The 19,868-nt window shown below is 43.0% G+C and overlaps 1 protein-coding gene across 1 annotated transcript; it reads right to left on the reverse strand.

Annotated features, from left to right (window-relative positions):
• Positions 1–10,580: 10,580 nt before the first annotated feature.
• On the reverse strand, positions 10,581–19,476 carry GEM (GTP binding protein overexpressed in skeletal muscle). The gene is made up of 5 exons (XM_009086863.4): positions 19,319–19,476; positions 17,284–17,626; positions 14,142–14,218; positions 13,455–13,659; positions 10,581–11,835 (listed from the first exon to the last, which is right to left on the reverse strand). The coding sequence occupies exons 2-5, from the start codon at positions 17,615–17,617 to the stop codon at positions 11,558–11,560; spliced, it is 894 nt and encodes a 297-aa protein (XP_009085111.1). The 5' UTR covers positions 17,618–17,626; positions 19,319–19,476; the 3' UTR covers positions 10,581–11,557.
• Between the last annotated feature and the right edge of the window lie 392 nt (positions 19,477–19,868).

Below are 19,868 nucleotides of genomic sequence, written 5' to 3' on the forward strand. Positions count from 1 at the left end.
AAGAGTTTTAAGAAAGATGCTCCAGTCCCTTCACCATTTTGCAGCCCTCTGATGGACCTGGAGCCTTAACCTATTTGCATCTTTTGGTTATAGGGCTTCACTACTTATAAAAAAGTGTCTAATTTTTTTAAAATTATATCCTGTATTTAAGAGGTGTATCCATCACTTTTGCCCTTGGTGTAGGGAGACAGGCACTTCCCAGCCTGGTCCACTGCACAAGCACTCCCAGGTGGATGCTGATGTGCACACTGCTCACCCCAGCCAGCTTTGCTGGTGGGAGGTGTTCTCAGTAAGACTCAGCTGCAATGGCATCAACTAACTGCAAGACCACCTTGCCCAGACATTGACTCTTTCATCCATTCTCTCTTTAACTGAAGTTTTGTTTTAAAAGTATCTTTTTAACTAAGAATTGAATTTTCTTTCCACAAACGCAAATTGCTTTAACTCAGAAATAGAGATGCACAAGCCTAACAATGCACATGATATTCCGGTTGTTTTTAAAAGCAGCCTTGAGAGAAGTATCAGGTTTTGACAATGGTATGGCATTTTAGGTAAAAATAAAAGCTGAAATTGTGTATGTATAATTCTACTACAAGGGGATTTTTACAGTTAATTTCTACAAAGTACTAATTACTGTTAGAATTGTTCACTTCATGTCTCCACAAGCTTTTGCTGAATGACAGGAACAAATTTATTTTCTTTATTTTTTACTGTTTATGGAGTCCTGTTATAAATATGCCACATTTGCAGACTTCCTGCTACTCTTTAAGAGTTAATGTCAGTTGTAATGGATTAAGGTTTGTCTATCTTTGCTTTTTGCAACTATGGAAGTTAAGTCCATATTTTTACCTAGACATGTTCTAGGTTGCCTACAGAAAGAAAAACAATTTGTTGAGTAAGCAGAAGTATAAGGGAATGTTATGTAAATGTTAAATAAATCTTGTTTAAATAGCATATCCTTATTGTCTATTATAAATAGTAAAGATTTTATTTATATAACATATAAATTCATATGTCCTTTATCAATTTTTATGTATTTGCTCTGTATCTCATATGTGTAATACAAACACTTCATAGCTTTAGCACAATTCCATTATACCTGTACAACAGCACCTGTAGCACTGTTCTAAATTTTTGTTACTAATTTTTACCCAATCAAAAAAAAAATCTGATATTTTATTGGAGGTCTTCCAGAAATATATTTTCATGCCATTGGGGATCTCTGCAGGAGACTTTTCCTTCAGGGGTCAGCTTCTAGCTGAGCCTGTGGAGGAACATATTCAGTGCAAGTAGCTCAGGCCAGGGTGCCTGTGGCAGTGGCCAGGTGATCAGGCACTCAGAGAGGGTCAGAGTCAGCAGCAGCTGGGGCTCAGCAAGGAAGAACCCAGAGTGACACCTACATAGACTGTGAGGACATGAAAGCCCAGGGTTTCCTTTGTTCAGGGTCCCTCTGAGCCTGAACAGCTCTGTTACTCTGCTGTTGTACCAATATTCAATCACTTTAAGGAGTCAGAGCCCTGAGATGCTGCAGTGGGAGATCTGGAACCAAGCTGCTGAGGAAATGTGGTCTGGCTGCACGACAGTGGGACGTGCAGGGGGTCAGAGGTGCGCCCGTGGGGTCACTGAGGCGCATCCCTGGGGTCACTGCTGCCCAGGGGTCGGTGCCAGCGCTGAAAGCCTGCGGGGTGGGGGTGTGCCAGCCAGAGGGGCATCTGAGTGTCTGACAGGAACGCTTCCTAACAGGCTGCTGGAGCCAGGAGGCTGCTGTCAGGCCAGCTGATGGCAGCTGGGCAGCACCACTGGCTTCACAGGTTTGCTGATAACTTTTGATGCAAAGATTGCGATGGAGAGCTGCATTGGAGCTACTGACAGAGCCCAGGAGGGCAGGACTCGGCAGGCATGTCACTCATGTGCCGGGGTCGGGGCAGGAACAGGCGAGAGGCAGGATCGTAGCAAAGGGGAAGAAGTGCTTTATTCAAAAGAACCACGCGGTTTTTATAGAGTGGTACGATGGATTCTGTTCTATTGGCTAACGAACAGAAACATCTTTCTCACACACTGTCCTTGAGAGGAACGGAAAAATAAAGTAGAAAAACAGCACCTGCAAATTGCTTATACTCAACAGGTTATCACATCTTTCCAGCTCCCTAAAACCTCTCACAAGCCGCTGTGAGAAACGCTTGCTGTTTCTCTCTCCCTGTCCCATGGCATCCATGCAGGCAGAGCAGGGCCACAGTGCTTTGTGGTCGTCCAGGGGATGTGCAGAGGTGCTGTGCTGGGAGACTCTTGCTACACCAAAATCCGTGCAGGTCTGGGAATCTGCACAGAGGAAGCACTGCAGCATTTTCTCATTTAAAGTAGTTTCATTTTCTTTAGCCAGGCTGGAGTTCACCATGGATTTTGGCGTATGTGTAAACATTTGACCAAGGTTATTTTATTTCTGTAAATGTGGTTAATATTTCTGAAACTGCTTTAAATACATGTTGCATATGGTATTTTATTTCTGTAAATGTGGTTAATACTTCTGAAACTGCTTTAAATATATATTGCATGCAGGCAACAATGTGACTTCTGAAGACAAGTGTAATTTTTAATCTCATGTTTCAAGGTCAAAATCTCAACACTCTCTAACTACATGTCTTACATGCATTCTCTTGCCATCATGCTAAATTAGTTTTTTAATTAGAGAGAGAAGAGTTTGTTCATTTACTTGAATTGCAGTAAATGTTGGCAAAGATTTTGCCAAGGATAGAATCACTGCTGTAATTGCACAGTGGCAGAGCCTGCACATTGGTTGAGGCTACAGTTCTTCAGAAGAGTTTCCTCTACCAGGTAGCATACATTTCTCTAGAGTGTTGTAACCACCCACAGGTGGACCAGGAACAAGGATTTTCCCCCAGAAAATCCTGAGTTGTCACTGAGTTGTCACTGATAGCTTGTACTTCAGCATTGCAGCAGGTGCTGTCCACCAGGGATGCAGATGTTCTGCATAGTCCTTGTGGCACTCATAGCAAATCCTGCTTTCCAGGGAAAAGTATTTAAATCTTTTTGTGCATCTGAAGTCCTCTGGTCATTTGTCTCTCCTATTTAAACAGAAATTCTCAATCATTACACTGGTGAAATACTGCAAGTAGAAACTATAAAAGTAGTGGCCTTCAGATGTGGAGCTAGACCATAAATAAGGTTTGTCTGGACCTCTCCCAGCAGCAGGTCTGTAAGTCCTCAGCCTTCTCATAGCAGAGCCCACATTTCTTACCATCCTCATGTCCCTGCAGAGCAAAGGCACCATGCTCCACATGTGGCTGGCAGGGCTGGAGGTCACCTACTTTTTCCTGAGGAACATTCTTCCCAAAACACAGCAGCAGCTGTGTTCTGCACTGGCACTCAAAACGACATCTTTCACCCACATTAGGCAGAAAAGAAGGCAGTGCTGCTCTCAGCAAGAAGAGAGCATGAAGAGATACAAGTGAAATATGAGGTTCTTTGAGCTAGGTCTTATAAGCTTTTGGAGATATATTTCACACTCAAGATAGTTCAGCTACTTTAGAAGGCATAAAATCAGCCTTCTGATTTCACAGAGGCAGATGGCTTCTGTGGCAGTGTTGGAAACAAAAAGGTTTTAATAAAAGGCAAAATAACAAAACTCTTTACAGAGAAAAATTGAGCCAGGTGTAAGAGTCTTTGCCCTTAGTAAAACACCTCACAAAAGCAATTTGTTTCTTTGTTCTCTTTTTTTTTAGTAAATTGCTTAAGCAGGACTTTTTGGCTTCTCTCTGATTAGCTGTCCTTAAGTTTGAAGCCCCCAGGTCCTATGAGATGTCTTTTCACCTAATTAAAAAGAGAAACTTCTGAGCTTATTTCCTTTTTAAGAAGACAAAAGATAATTTTATCACTCCATCCATAAAAAGAACATTCCTATATACAAGTTTGTTAAGCAGACTGTCAATAATTGCATCTGAAGTCAAGAGACGGATTACAATTAAAATTAAGACATCATCCTTGACACTGAAGTTGCTATAAACTCAGAGGGATCTCTTTCCAACCAAATTCCATTAATGAGATCACTTTTTCAGGGAAAATGTGAGTTAACTAGTGGACTGCATGCTATCACATGGGCTGTAGTGCTTTTTAATGGCTTTTGGAAATATGGACCACAAGTTATTAAAGACAGTGCCTTTACAAACCAAATGGAAAATTATACTTGCACAGAAATTTTATTTTCCCTCATCCAGCATGCCTCCATTTCTAAGCAGTTTAGAGAAAAGTCTGCTTATTCTCTCATACAATACAATCTTGTTTCTATATGTGCTGAAGTACAGAGCACTTCCAGGCCCCCACCCATGGGAGATAAGAGCACACCTCAAGGAAGTGGCCCAGGTGAAACCATGACATACTTCCTTCTCATGCGGCAGAGTGATGTAACTTCTTACTCACACACACAAACAAAACAACTGATCCTTTTTTAGACCTAGTGCTTTCTTGATTCAATAAAAAGGACACTCTCTGGTCCTCAGAAGACCATTACTGTGAGTAACATCAGCCAGACTATTTGCTTGAGCAAAAATCTGCAAGCCTATTTGCTGCAGGCATCTGTCTTCCTCCTCATTGTATGATGCAATCCCAAACCCTGGCAGGGGTGACAGAGCTGCCCTTTGCCAACTTGTCACCTCTTTCCAGGTTTCCATATGAGATACCTATCTACAAGGTCTTGATCTGATAATACTTATGAGGAAAAATCTTGTTGCACTCAGCATATAGAAGTTGTAACCTGTAACCAAATATATGTATTTAAATCCCTAATTAGGACAAAAGCTGTGCATTACAAATTGGTAATTTTTAAAATATTGCATGGAAGATATGCATTTGAATGGAGCATAGTTAACATAAAAACTATTTTTTGATGATGAAGGATCTCATAAGACTGAGTGGGCAGAAAGATGGCAGGTGAGGAGTCACAGTTCACTGTGGTCTGAAGATGGTTTGTCATGGCAGGCAAACATGCCAAAAACATGTCAACACACACGGGACAAAGTCAAATAGTGGACTGAAAGCATGAAAGAAAATTACATTTTTTCACTCTAACACAGGAAATATACCTATATTTTGTCATTCTCTAAAATTCAGCTCTAGAGCAGAATGCACTGCAGCCTCTTTCTCTCTCTTGCAGAGCATTAAAGAAGGAACAGTGAAGGGCAACAAACATAGTGAAACGATTCGAGCAGCTGCCTTAAGGGAAGTACTAGCAGATTTTGGACTTTACAGTGTGGAGAGGAGAAGGCTGATGGGGAGAAGGCAAATAATTTCAGTTTCACAAAGCTAGTGAGGAAAGTGAGTGAAAAAATGCTTCTCACAAGGTTCCATAGGTGATATTCTAAACAGCATCTCCTGTTGCTGCTTCGAGGCAGCACAGAGCTGGAAGAACCATAAATCCAAAGTGGTAGGGCATTTCTTCTCTCTGGGTTCTTAGACTCTTATTTGATAGTTACTCAGGGTCAGTCTGAAGTCCATAAACCAAGGAATATCAATTTGCTTTGCCAAGCTGCACTGGCAGCCTCTGTTCCCAGGGCTTCATCAGCTGGGCACACCATGCCAGCCCCAGCAGAGATGCCTGTGGAGCTGCTTCTGTCCAAGTCCATGTGCCATACATCCTGGTGGGGCTGGGCAACTTCCAAATACTACTGCTGGCAAAAATACACCATGGGTGCTAAGGGGGCATTCCAGCTCCAGTGGCTTACATTGGAATGGAGCCAGGCGAGGAGGATCAAATGCATCCATTCATGACACTAGATTGCACCAAAAGGAGGAGGAAAACCTTAAAGCACAGAAGACTGAGAATAATGTTTGAAAGCAACTAAAGTGGCATTGTGGCAGCAAAGCTTGAGAGCATTCCACTGGCCACCACTCAGGGATTCAAGGTGTGTAGAGAGGGAATACATCCTGAACAATGTGAGAGCAAAGCTGTGGATTGTAGAAAACACACACATTAATGAAAGCCTCAGGTAGACACAGAAACAGTGGCCTGGCCATGCCAAAATTATTGTGGTCCATTCTGAGCTCAGGGGAAGTTCGACCAGCGAGCAATTCAGTGAAACACTCACAGCCTCAGAGAATGGGTGCACAGCTCAGCAGAGCTGGAGGGCCTTCCTCCAGAGGAGCAGCCACCAAGCTCCCCCTCATCCCTGCATGGGAGGGACACCAGCCCAGTGCCTTCCCACTGCTGCCCCTGCTCTCCCAGTGCTCAGCGCGCCAGGTCTGCTGGGGCACGTGGTGTCCCTGGCTCACCACACCCGCCAAGTGCAAGTGGGGAAGAAAGGCAGGTGCCTGCATGTTAGTACAGATGCAGGAGCTGAACTCAGGCATCCTTCAGTGTATCCATGTGGCAGTCTGAATGTTCTCACTGAAAGTTCCCACCTGCCTTTCTCCTGCTGGTCCAAAGTGCAGTCAGAGGTTGGCTCTGGCAGACCTGTATCTAACAGGAGGCTTTCGAGTGCACACAAGCAGAGTATCAGAAACAACTCCTATTTAGAAAGTAATTTCACTTTAAAATGACTCATGCATACATTTCAAGACTTGGAGGAAGTGTATTACACTAATCATTTTCTCAGCAAATTATTAACCATGTTCCAGGTAGCCCTGTAAAATGAGGCACACAGGACCTGTGTGCTCTGTCGTGGGTGTGTTGTCCCCACTGTCTGACAGCAGGGAACCTGTGTGCAGCAAAACTGCTAAAATCACAAGGAACTTGCACAGTAAATTTCAGTGGCTCTAGGCAAAAACAAAACCAAAAAACCATTACCTTGATGATCTCACATTTGTGGTTACAGAAGATAAATGCAGAAGTATTGCAGGCCCCTATGTGAGGCGGTCACTGAGGGAGGAGGGGGACTTGCAAGATCTGTGGGAGATTCTTGGAGTGACAGTACCAGGAGGGGCAGATGGAGAAGCTGTCAGGTTGCACACTAACATCATGGGCTCTCTGGTTATGCCATGTACCAGGATTCTCCCTTTTTACTGCAGCCATCCCTACCCTGCGTTGCATCCCTACACCTGGCCCGTGGTCCCTTCTGAAAGCAAAGGCAGAAACAAGGCTTCTCCACAGCTTTCTGAAGCATAGTGAAGAGAATAATGTGCTATTCCCTTTTTTTAACTGCAGGGGGTTACATTTAGAGAATTAGAAGTCACTCTATAAACCTCTCACAGAGTCTGCTATGTTTAACACTGTTGGCAGTGTATGACCAGCAATGTGACATTTTAGCAAGATTTTAACACAAGATGCCACCTGTGTCTTGGGTGCTACTGCAAACCTGCTGTTGCCTGGGTCCTACAAGTGAGAAAACACAAAATAATGTGTTTTGTTCTGTCCTCTCTCCTGTGCTACCACAATGAACCAGAACTGGTGGGGACTGCAGGCAAGGCAGACAGGACTCATTAAATATTATTTAACACCCTTAGAAGCCACATCTGGTAAAACCTACAGTGTGCTGAACACACCTCAGCCCACAGCATTTGCCCTCCTAACTGAGCAATGAGTTAGTGCAGGAAAGAGAGCCAGAGGAGAGCCAGCCCCAGAGCTCACACTGGCTCTTATCTCCTGTGCTTGTGAGTCAGACACAGGAATGATTTACATGATGCATTCAGCTCTACAGTCTTCAGAGGTGTTGCAAGAAATGAGTTGCAGGGCTGACTTTTGGAGAGTCAATAGTTTATTAGTCCAGGGATCTCATCAGTACGTTGCCTCTTCTCTCATGCCACAGCTTTCTCTGAAAAGCCTTCCCAGGGAGAAAGAAGAGCTGTAGCAGGCTGTAAAGACTCTGAATTCAACAGCTTCCTTCCTCTGCAGCAGCCCCTTGTGGGTCCCCTTATCTTCACCAGCACTGCTCCTGTAAGGAGCCCTTTCTCCCCTTTGTATCTGGACCCCAAAAGCCCAAGAGAGGGAACTCAGGTCTTTATAGCTTTTCATAGGGTTAATGTTGAAAGGTTTGTATATATGAGGGTCAAATGCACAGAACATCCATTGATTTTATTGAAAATATCTCTCTTTTACTGAACTTAGTTTTATTTTATTTTATCAATAATTGTCCCAAATCCAAAATACTGTAGCACCATGCAAATCCACATAGTGCCATACTAACAAGTGTGTTTTCTCACAAAGCATAAGCAAACTTTTCTTCATGCAGTTCATCTGTCACGACTAAAGATTACAGAGCTGGATATTCTCTGTAATTCCTCTTACAAATCTGACCTATCTTCTTGAAGAGAGCTTTTTATTACAGCTATTTCACTATAATTGGCATTTTGTGTGTTCTTAGACTTCTTTTTTTCTGTACTTATTTTCTTTTATTTTATTTGGACTCTGTGAGTTTTGCCATTTTGGCCTTGGTGCTCTCAGTGCTGTGACTCACGTATTCCACAGGCACTGCCAAATCTCCGGTCCAGCATTGTAATTATCACATTCGGATCTGTCATTGTAGCCCTGACTTAATAAATAGCAGAGCAGTGATTAGAATTGCTGATTGATCCATTCCACGGTTTTGGACACTCACATCTGAGATGAACAGAGGGACTGTTAAAGATATTAAAGACTTGAAATATCAGCATTCCAGAGTAAATTAGTATTAATCAGTCACTGAAGGGACACTAGCTTTTATATATAGTAAGAGTTGCTGTATTAGGTAATCTGGCGATGATCAGCTAAAACCATGACTCAGATTAATCTCATGAGCTGCAAGGGAAAGCCCCAGCCCTTCCTCCATGTAGCCATTAAGATCAGAGCATATGATTTGGGTTCCTTCAGGTGGAACTCACAGTGCCCTTCAGGAGTACATCTCAGGCACTGCAGTCCCAGGTGGACATTCAATTCAATCCACAGGACCAGACCAGACCATGTTCAAAACAAGAAAAGCCCTGAAATGCACAAAGTGTAGACGCTCAGCCCCAGCTCTCTCACTCCACACCCACAGGTCAGAATAACACAGCCTGGTGGTGTCTGAGCTACAGCTCCATGGAGGAGATGCTGCTGCTTGTGGGCTTTCACCCTACAGCTTCCCCCAGGCTCTGCCTGAACACCTATGGCAAGCATGGAGCCTGCAGGGTGAACCAAAGGGCAGGTGAGAGGTTGCCTGGGACATGAAGGTTGGAGGCATGTGTTTAAATTGTTTTGGTCCAAAGGCAGCACTGTGCTGTTCAGACACCAGCAGCAGCCCCAGAAGATAGAACTGCAGTGAGGACTGCTCACTGTCAACAGGAAAAGTCAGTGACATGCCATGCCCACTGCACAGCTCTTTGTGGCAGCTTGTGACATCTCAGGGGAATGGGCCTACCTCACTGGATTTTCTTCTTGGAAAATCATGTTTTAGAAAGAAATTCTGCTATCTTGGAAGGAGTGGAAGTAGATGAGCAAGTATATGAAAACTTACTGAGCAATTCCAAATTTTTATCATGCCATTGATGTATCCTGATATCATAATGATGTTATGAACATGGATGGCTTTTATTCCTAAGGGCTGTATGATCAGCATGGACATTTTGCATTTCTTCAAAACCTGCTTGGTTTAGATTTGTAGCTTGACAGATATAGAATAGACTAAGGAAATGTGTTGCCTGTTTACAGCTATACTTTCAGTTCATAAATATAATCTTAAAAATTAATTTGTGCAATTTTGTTTTCATTTCTGAATAGGGGAGTTTAAAAGTTCTGAAAACTGAATTCTCTAGACTGCTCTGGGTTGACCTAAGGTTGCATGCTGACAGCTCAAAAGTATTCATCCAAAATGCAGCAACATGCATCTTGACTGTGCTCGTTTCAAAAGGGTTTTTTTCTGTTCTTGTCAACACTTGATTCTAGATCAGAAATTTCCTTCCAGGGAGATCTTAATACCACACAGGCATTGAGTCATTCTGTAATGGGATGTTTTACCCCTGGAGAACTGCTAGAAGTCATCTCCTCAGCAGAGGAAATTGTGGGCAAACACTCAGCAGGCTCATTCCTGTCCACAGCATTTGGTACATGAAAACTGTATAGCCCAAAATGGGGAATCCAAGTTTCACCTTGTTAGTGTAGCACATTTTTACCTTCATCATCTGGGAAGATGAGCTGCCAGGCTGGAGATTTGGCTTTTCTGAGTCACGTGGCCAAACATGTAATGACTGTACCTCTGACCAGCACAGCCAAAAGGAAAATAGCACAGATATGCCCAACAGCGAGTGAGGATTAGGGTACACCATGCCAGCTACCTGCTTTCTGTCCTTGAATGTAGCATTTCGCTTCTCTTCATCTGCAAAACTGGGGTAATAGTACTCATCTAGATTTCTAAAGTGTTTCTAGGCTAAAAGCTAAACACTTTGCTAGAAGTGATTTATTTTTAACTCAGTCACCACAACCCCATTTTTATGTGAGGGATATTGTGCACTCGTCTTTGAGGCTCCTGGTGCTTCCTGCCTTGAGATCCTAGGTTGCTATGCAGCCTGCGCTCAGAGATGTAAGGAATCCTCACTGCACTTCTCAAACAGCAAACTTGCTCGGGATGCACAATCTTTTCTCTACTTAAAAACATTCTTAGGGATTTTATATGAGACTCTAAGGCAGTCATATATTTTATTTATTTTATTACAAGGCATGTAAGTAAAAACTTGCATATCTGAAAAAGATATTAGATAGAAAACAGTAATAAAATTAACATTATTATCTTAAGAAAATTGGTAATAAATACATTTCCCCTTGACATTAAAATGCTTGTTATTTTGCACAACAATAAATACAGCGTAGCTCTGGCATTGAGAAAGGCCAAGGATGAATACAAGAAGTCCATGTGGTGGCATAAAAAAGCTCAGGTGATTTTTAAAGGTTTGGCATCCTGCACTTGATGCACTTTGATACAACTTGCACTTTATTTTTAAGTTTACTATGATTTTTAAACAGTCCCATAATATGAAAACATGAGAGGAAAATTTGTTCGACTCTAGGATTTTTTCCTTTAAATATTTTCAAAGTAAGAGATGTGTAAACTCACTGAAACTAATCCTCGAAATAAACAAAATATACCAAACAGGTGTCTTGGTGGTTATTCTACAAAAATGCTTTTTTTTTTCAGCTGTGGGTGCTCAAGCCTGACCAGCCAACTGACAAGGGACCAATCTCCAGTCAGTTCCTCAATTCTTTACACAGTTTTAAAAGGAAATATTAATAGCAAGGAGAAAGAGTAAAGACAGTAGTATTCACTTCCCAAGTTATGGCGTTTGAGGTTCTTACACTATTATCCAAAGGTGAGAGGAAAAAGAACAGGTGTATTCCAGAACAGTTCCCAGCATAACTTTGGGTCATTCTGGTCTATACTTTTCTTTTAAAACTACTGACAAAAAAAAAAAAAAAAAAACAGAAAAAAAATGGAAGAGCTATTTCCATGCACTGTGCTGTTCTTATGCCAGCACATATCATCACAATCACAACTGTGAACCTAAGTCACTGATAGCCCAATCTAATATAGATTGATTGATTGTCCTATGACAAAGTTAGATAATGTCCGCAAAACGCCACAAGTTCTGGCAGAGTCCGGCGTTCTTAAAGTACTGATAGGTCATGGCAAGACTTGGACTTGAGTTTGAAGGCCATGTTCTTGTTGTTCTTGGCAACTATTTTGCCCCAAAACCGCCTGGCTTTTTTGGGGATGCTCTCCCTCCGTTTCTGTAGCGCCAGGCGCTTCTCGTTCTTTTCCTTGCTGTCCCTGCGGAGCCGGACTTGCCGCACGATGCCCTCGAAGAGCTCCTTCACGTTGTGCTGCACAGCTGCTGAGGTCTCGATGAACTTGCAGTCAAACACGACAGCGCAGGCTCGCCCCTCTGCAAAATCCCAAGGAGGACACGTCACACGGGATCACAGGGCCCGGGGGGAGCAGGGACAAGCTGCCATGTGCAGGGGAGTCAGAGCCACCGGGGAACTCCTCAAGCCTGATATAGGCACAGATAAGTCTTTAATCACCTGCTGCTGCCTGCTAGCCCAGGATCCATCTGCCCTGTGTCACAGCTGCTTCCCAGAGGAAGGGGGGGGGGGTGTAGTGGTGTTTAAATCCCCTCCCAGTAAAGCCCAGCCCTCGCTGCTGGCTGTGAAGATAGCGCAAAATGATGGACTTGAGCCAAGTCACTGAAGGCTGGGTGGCCAGCAATGCCTCAATGCCACCTGGCCATCTGCAGTGCAGGCTCCCTCAGGCTGCACTGAAGGGTGATGATGGCACTCTCCAGTCATACAGCACAACACTGGAGGCAGAGCACTTTCCTCCTTCATGGACCATGGGTGTAAACCCTAGCCTTGGAACTGTGGCAATTTCAGTGAGAACAAACACATGTACAGAACCCTTAACAAAGGGTGTCTATGGCTTTAGGGGTACATTTTAAATCATAGTTCTTATTCTCAATTATATGAACCTAAGCTAAACCTGACAGCTGTCTTCCACACAAGCCAATTTCTGGCTTGCTGTGAATTCATTGCCAGGGCCATTGAAGTGACATGGATTCACCTGCCATCTTTCTAAAGAACTTTCAGGCTGGGCAAAGAGGAATGAGAAGGCAACCCTGGGCTCCCTATGAACCCCTCAGTTCAGGCTCTTCACTTGGGGTAGCTGTGAGAGGAGCCAGAGGATCTGTGCACATCACAGAGCAAGGAAAAAGTCTAGCTCAACTGGGAAACAGAAGAGCAGAACAGCTGCAGAGAGAAGGAAATGCTGAGGAGAAGAACCCGTGTGTCTGATGGGCCAAGATGAGAACATCTAATGCACGGCTGTGTACTACAGTGTGCCACCTCAGCCTCAGGGAAGACTCTCCAAGAAGATATTTTACTGGCTGCAGATGTTGAGAGCCAGCAGCAGTGCTTCCAGCAGTTTCTCCATTCCTATTTATGGGCTTAGTGGTTATTCATTTGTGTGCAGCCAAGGGAAGGCTGATTTAGCATCCCAAAGCAAGGCAGTAAGGAGACCTCTCCTGAAAGGCTACAGTTCCTGCTCAGACTAGCAAAACAAAGATTGAGAGGGAATTTTAATTCGTCAGGGAGGACAGAAAACTGGTTATAAAGAAGAGAATTTTTGGCAGCAGAATAAAGGGGGCTAAACTTGTTATGCATAAACATGCATTGGGAATACAAAGGGTTTCCAGCTACCAGAAGAATCACATATTGCAGTGGTCTTACGCTAGGAGTTGGAAGGGAAGAAATCCCATTTACGATGGTACTTAATAAATAGAGAAAAGGGATCATCTGACATATAACAGTATTACCAAGGAAGGCTTAAGGACTTGGCAGACCCTTCCCAGTCCTCTGCCCTCTGTTCCAGTCCTCTTTTATTTTATTACTCTTTTATTGCCTAGTCCTGATCACAATGTACTCCCTCAGCCAGAGCACTGCAGTTTGTCCAAAAGCTCCTAGATGACTTTTAATGTTTATCTCGGGTTTATGTTCATAATTTCCTTACCTGCCACTGAAACTTCACGGCACCTGACAAGGTCACTTTTGTTGCCAACCAAAATAATGGGGATATCTTCTTTCTGGCGTGCCCTGCGGAGCTGTATCCTGAGCTCAGAGGCCTTCTCAAAGCTTGCCCGGTCTGTGATGGAGTAGACGATCAAGTAGGCGTCTCCCACTTGCATGCAGTGGTCTCGAATCCATTCTCCCTCCCGCTGTTCAGATTAAATGGTCAGACATCGTTATGCCCAGAGCAGATTTTACTTAGAAAGTAAAACATCAGAGAATCCAAATGCATTCCTGCTGCAAACTGTAATGGGTATGGTTTGAATCACAGTTATACTACTAGTAATTCCAATGTGGTGATGGTATGAATACTTCACCACAAAGGAGGGCAAAAAATTGCCCCAGATAATTTATTGTGTTGGCTTAAGGGTGGAATGAAAATGGTCTGTAAGGAAAGCTTGAGTGTTTTGTTTTATCATGAAAAAAATTAAGACTTGCATTTCTCAGGCTCACAGTGCAGAGCCATTAGGCATGCTTGCCTTGACGTGGGGTAGGGTTAATCCTATATCCTCCCTGATTCTGCTGTATGGAAACACCTATTTTCTTTCACAAAGGAAACTTGCTTTTTTATATTAGCAGTTATTCATATATACTTTCTTTGTCAGCATTTGACTAGAACAAATTAAAGTACCTTATTATCCCACATGTCGAGCAGTATAACAGTCGCACTTTCCCCATCCACCATCAGAGTTCTTTCATACGTGTCTTCTGGAAGAAAAGCAGAAAGGTTGGTGATATATTATTGTGTTTCATCATATGCATTAAAAAATCCAAGTTGTTGAATGTGGAGTATTTGTTCACAGAGTTATTGAGCTAAATTTTAGGCTGGCTCACATCCAGTTCTTTCCTCATTTCCATCCGCACTGAATCTGCACTCTGTTCATTCTTGGTTGCCTTACTTTCCATGATAGATGAAAGATCAGGAAACAAAATGTTCATTATTTTGGCTGATAGTCTCTTTATCTTCTGTGGGAGAGAGAAAATAGAACCAGTGGAAGAAATAACCAAAGGCTGAACATTTGCCCCATGGGAGCAGCAGAGTCCAGCAAGGCTGAGTAATGGAAAATATTTGCTTTCGCTTTAGCGTGGACAATTTACGGGTGAACAGTCACTGCTGCTGAGAGCAATACAGCTAACAGCTAACAGCCTACCAAGTGAGGAGGACAGGGTGTTGTGAGACAACAGCTGTTGAGCTTGAGTGAGATTGAGACTTCAGTTGCACGTTCTCTCCCATTACACAATTTCCCACATCACCTCTGATGTCAAATAGCAGAGAAATTTAAAAAGCACAAGTCAGTTATTTTCTACTGCAGCCATAAAAATTCATACCTGGATTATAAATGCCATGTGGCAAAATTCTGCCTAGATCTAAGGGGGCTGTTGCCACTCTAAATTTTGATCAACCCTTGCTGTGAAATTTGAAATTCAAATACCAGTCTTTCTTCTTTTTCCCAAAGCCGGGGACATTAGGATGAGCAGTGAGAAGTTTGGAGCCATTTCTAATCTCACACTAGTGGCCAGTAAAAAAAAATAAAAACAAACAGTCCTAAGGTACTGCAGCATTTAAAGGATCTGTCCCAACCACACTTGTAGATAGGGTTGTGTCTAATCTGTGTCTCATAAGAATTCTGCTGTGCACCGATGAAGTGAACTCTCCCTAAATTGTAATCAGAGCCTTTTCTCAGAGCTAGGGATCCACATCCCAGTAAAAGAATGAGCCCAAAATATTACACATTTAAAATAAAGTCAAATGGGGCCATGCTTAAAATGTCAAGACTAAAAAGACAGAGCTAATCACTGGGAGTGGTTTCCCTTGAGGTCCCAAGAGTAAGAGGCTTGTGTTCATGAGTTAGCTTCATCTTACAGTCAGTAGCAAAGCCTCTCCATAAAAGCAGCTGTACTCCTCTGTAAGCTTGCTACCCTGAAACTATCCTCTCATGTAATTAAATTTCCAGTGTGTAAGCTAAAGTTCCAGTTTGTAAAGCTAAAGTAAATAGTTCCTTCAAGAGACCGAGCATCTGTGTGAAAACAAGCTCCATGCACACCAGAGGACAAAATCCAGAAGACTCCTTCTGCACTGCATTACATATGGAAAAGCTACAAATGCATAATCACACTCCTTGAAAATACAATGTCTAAATAGTCATAGTCAGCTCTCATTTGCACCTTGGTCAGTCCTAAGGAACTTCCATAGAATATAAAACACACTGAAAGCGAGTTCATTTCATGCTGATTTCGAAGCTGTCAAAAAAAGAGAGATAACAACATCAAGACTTCCAATTATCTCTTCAGAGCTGGCCTTGAAATTCTGTCACTGCTCTACTCCAAGCAATGTTGCTGGGAGTGTAATGGAAAGAGGAAACCACATGGCTTCACATGAGGGAAGAGAAGACTGCCTGACAGGGGTGTGCAAAGCAAAACAGCTGCACTTCCTGATGGCTTGTCCAAGGATTCTGCTCTACTTCGGTCATTTAGCACTAGGAAAACTTTTATCAAAGATACTCCAGGCTGAGGAGATGGTAGAACTATGGAAAAAGTTGATGATGCTCTGAAGGCAGAGCACACCTAAATCAGTGAATTTCAAATCCCCCAAAGGCACAAATCTCTGTGTCCCCAGTCTGAGACAGCAAGTAAGGGAAGTGTGGGTCTGACCTTCCTGATACAGGGCTTTTTTAAATCCTGGGCAAAACTTCCCCTAACTGGAGAGCTAAACAGACAAAAAAGAAGCTGTCCTGCCTATGCCCCATTGAAGGCTGGAAGAGAAGCCCAGAAAGCACTGGCAACCATCACACCAAGGCAATATAGGCAGGAGACAAAAGGGAGAGACAAAGAAAACCCTGCACAGTGACAAACAAAACCCAGCAGCAAACTGCATGTCCCCTGAAAGCAGCAACAACTACGTCCTTGGAGATAGAGCCGATTTCTGTGGCAGCACATCCCTTCCACATCACATCATGCACACAGTATAGCTCAGGACTTGCTGCTACAGCTTCACCTTCGGCGTGGTCTGATCTTTGAGATTAAAGAACACTTTGCAGTCCTAAACAAAGCAAGGGGGTAAAGCAAGGGAGAAGCATCAAAGAGAACCCTATAGCTTGTGTCTTTCCCCAACAGGCAACAGGAGTTTTCCAACTCTGTTGAAGGACCTATACCTTTTATCCTCCTGGAGGAGCCCATACTGTGCAAATAACATGAAACAAGATTTTTACTCAAAATTTCATATATTTTACTCAAAGTCCATACAGTCGGTACTAAAGCAATGTGTTTATACAGAAAGGCTGAGATGACTTCTAATGTCAAATACTTTGGAAGTGACTTTTTCTTTATATATGATTTTAAAGTATTTAATTCTTGTAAATCATGAGGACCATCAGTTGTTTTCTCTCCCACAAGGAAAGCCAGAGTCAGCCCTGTGATGGCAGTGGTGACACAAATGTTGGAACAGCATGAAAGCTGAAGCAGACTCTTGTGTAGCATCATCACAGGTAGGAATGAGGCGTTTTCCAACAGGTATTTTGGAATGAATTAGCATGGGAATCTGGATTGCTCTCTTTCAGTGGCTTTCAATCATTGTTGGAGAATATCTTACTCATCTTATTTTGCTTTCTTGTTTTCTTAAAGTAGTTGCTGGAATTCAATCATTTTTTATACTCACACCCAATCACTTGTTACTTCTGGTTTACATTAAATGGCCTCTCTCTTTTTCTGTGCCAATTACTACAGGCAGAGCTGACTGTAAGCAAACACCAACACCCCAAGACACAATTACCTACCTCCCAGGACCTCACAGTCACTGTCAATGCTGTCGTGCACCCCTGCAAAGATGTTGGCCAGTGAGGACTTGCCCACGCCGTGCTCCCCGATCAGCACCACGCGGTAGCAGTTGCTGCCAGACTCGGAGGAGATGACGGAGTCGGATGACTCCGAGGACCAGCTCCTCCTGTAATATTCATCAGGACTGATGGTGTATCGTTTCTGTGGGTTGTACTCGTTGGAGTCTTTCTGGACCAGCAGATTCTTCCCATCAGCAGGGATGCTCCATCGCTGCTGCTGCTGGTGCAGACTGCTGTTGTGGGTGCGACGCATGGTAACGTTGTTGAGAGTCATTTTTAACCCCTAGTGAAAAACACCGAAATCACAAATGTTGCCTGCAAAATATTTAGAAATGCTCTCTTACTAGCTTCAAGGGGCCACATGCTCCTCTGTAGGGACCTAATATGTGAGAAAAGATAAATTAGCCTTTCTGGACTCTAGTGTACTTGGTGGTGCACAAAGAAATACTTTAGTCATTAGCTAGTGAGACAGAGCCTGTTTCCCAGGATAATACCACCCTCACATGCTAAATTCTATCTTGCTTAGCCTTTACTAACTCCCAGCTGTTCTGAGTGCAGCCCAGTCCTGGAAAGAGAGAGGCATGGCTGTGTCCCAGGAGGAGAAGGAGGGGACAGTGGTCAGCAACCAGTCCTACACAGCAGCTGCAGCCCTGCTGAGAGACTGCTGTGGTACAGGCAATGTTCACCTCCTTTTGGCGACTAACAGGGACACTGGTCTCACTTGCCTCCTCCTGATGGTGCAGCTGGGTGTACAGCATCTTTCTCATTGACTCAGTTAAGAGCTGAAACTCTTGGGAAAGCAATAAGGCATCATTCACTGCACTCTTGAGACAACCCTGGTACAAAAAGCAAGTCTTGCCATGATGGGGTGGATTTGGGTCTTGTCTGTGGCCAGGTAAGCAAAGAATGATCCAGCCTCAGACAGTGATTTTTTGGCTGGTAAGGGGGAGAATGTAGTGAAATCCAACAGCTTTTCTGAGGAGGTACAAGTCATAGCTTCTACAGGAGATACAACTCAGAGAAAAGGCTCATTAATTTATAGATATTAAATCAATAACTTCATTACCGCACAATTAATTAGATAGGTTCACTCTTCTTACATAAGCATAGCTCTTAATTACATTTTACTCAACAAACTCTATTTTGCCTTGCTTGGAGGCAGAGAAGAGTGATGTCATTCTCAGGCCAATACCTACCATTTTTAGGAAAGTTACTTTAATGCGTTCCAGCTCCCAAAGTGAACATTATTTAGACATTTTTCTTTTTTGCCCTATAGCTGATGTTTCTCGGCTCTCTCCTCCGTATCAGTAAATAGGATAATTGTCCATAAAATTCACCCAACCCTTTCAAACCTCAATAATAGGTCACAAACAATAAAAAGAACAGTAAAGCAACATGTACAAATTGCTATTCTTCTTCATACAAAACTGTCTGAAAACTTCTGTGACTAGATTCCCAGCAGGACCCAGGACAAATATATAGAAAAAGCACTGTCTGAATTTACTACAGAATACACAATATTTTCTCTGTGATGTGCAGTACTTTGGGGCAAAAGGAGATAATTTTCATGATCCTAGTCCCAGTAACTTTGTCAGCAAGAAATACATCTAAAGAAAAAAATCACACACTAAGCAAAGGCTTCCACACAAACAAAATTAAATATTTACTGTGGCTGAATTCTAAAATGCAGTATGCCCATTGAAAAGACCAGATGAAAAAAGTCAGATCTGATTCAGTCAAACGACAGAGAGTAACTCACAACCTGCAACAAGCAGTCACTCACAAAACCATCACAAACACAAACATTTTACAATTTAGCCTCTAACAAATTGTCATCCCTCAGTATGAAAAGCCAAACGAGTCCCTGCCACACACAGTGCTCCAAGCTCAAACTGGTTTTGCCACCCCATACTGCATTGAGCTGCCTGGGTCTGCAGCACCTCCAGGAAAAGACTGGGTCCAAATGCACTCTTACTTGTGCCAGGCTCCCGCAGCCAGAGCAGTCCTTTGTTGCTGCCCTTCTCTCTCGCTGGGCTGTGGCACACTGAGCAGCTCTGCCGAAGTAAATCCTCCCCTGCTCTGGGACTGCCTCTTTAATTCTTTCTCAGCAAACCTGGTTTATATTAAGCCCATCTGATCAGAGACAGGGCTTTTCCGTGACGTGGCTGGCCTTTCCATACAACAGCCAGCCCCCAGCTGGGGGAAAGCAGACATGCAGAAGAGAAAAACTTGCAAACAATCTCAAAAGAGTTACTCAAAATCATGTGATTGTTTTAATATTGCCAGTAAAATAAACACTTTTGGTTCTTGCATGATGGAAACAGGAAAGTGGAACAAAAATAAATAATACATGTCATTTAGCCTCAGAGAGCTTTTAATTCAAATGTTATCAAAATTAATGATGACTTAAAATTTACCTAAGTTTATTTAATGCATGAAATTCTGTGAACGTATTATATATCTGTTCTCTGTCTGCAAAACACACTTAACCCCCTGCTGGACAAAACATTTCTCTGGAATAAAAT

This window comes from Serinus canaria, chromosome 2, assembly GCF_022539315.1.
Source record: "Serinus canaria isolate serCan28SL12 chromosome 2, serCan2020, whole genome shotgun sequence".
NCBI lineage: Eukaryota > Metazoa > Chordata > Aves > Passeriformes > Fringillidae > Serinus > Serinus canaria.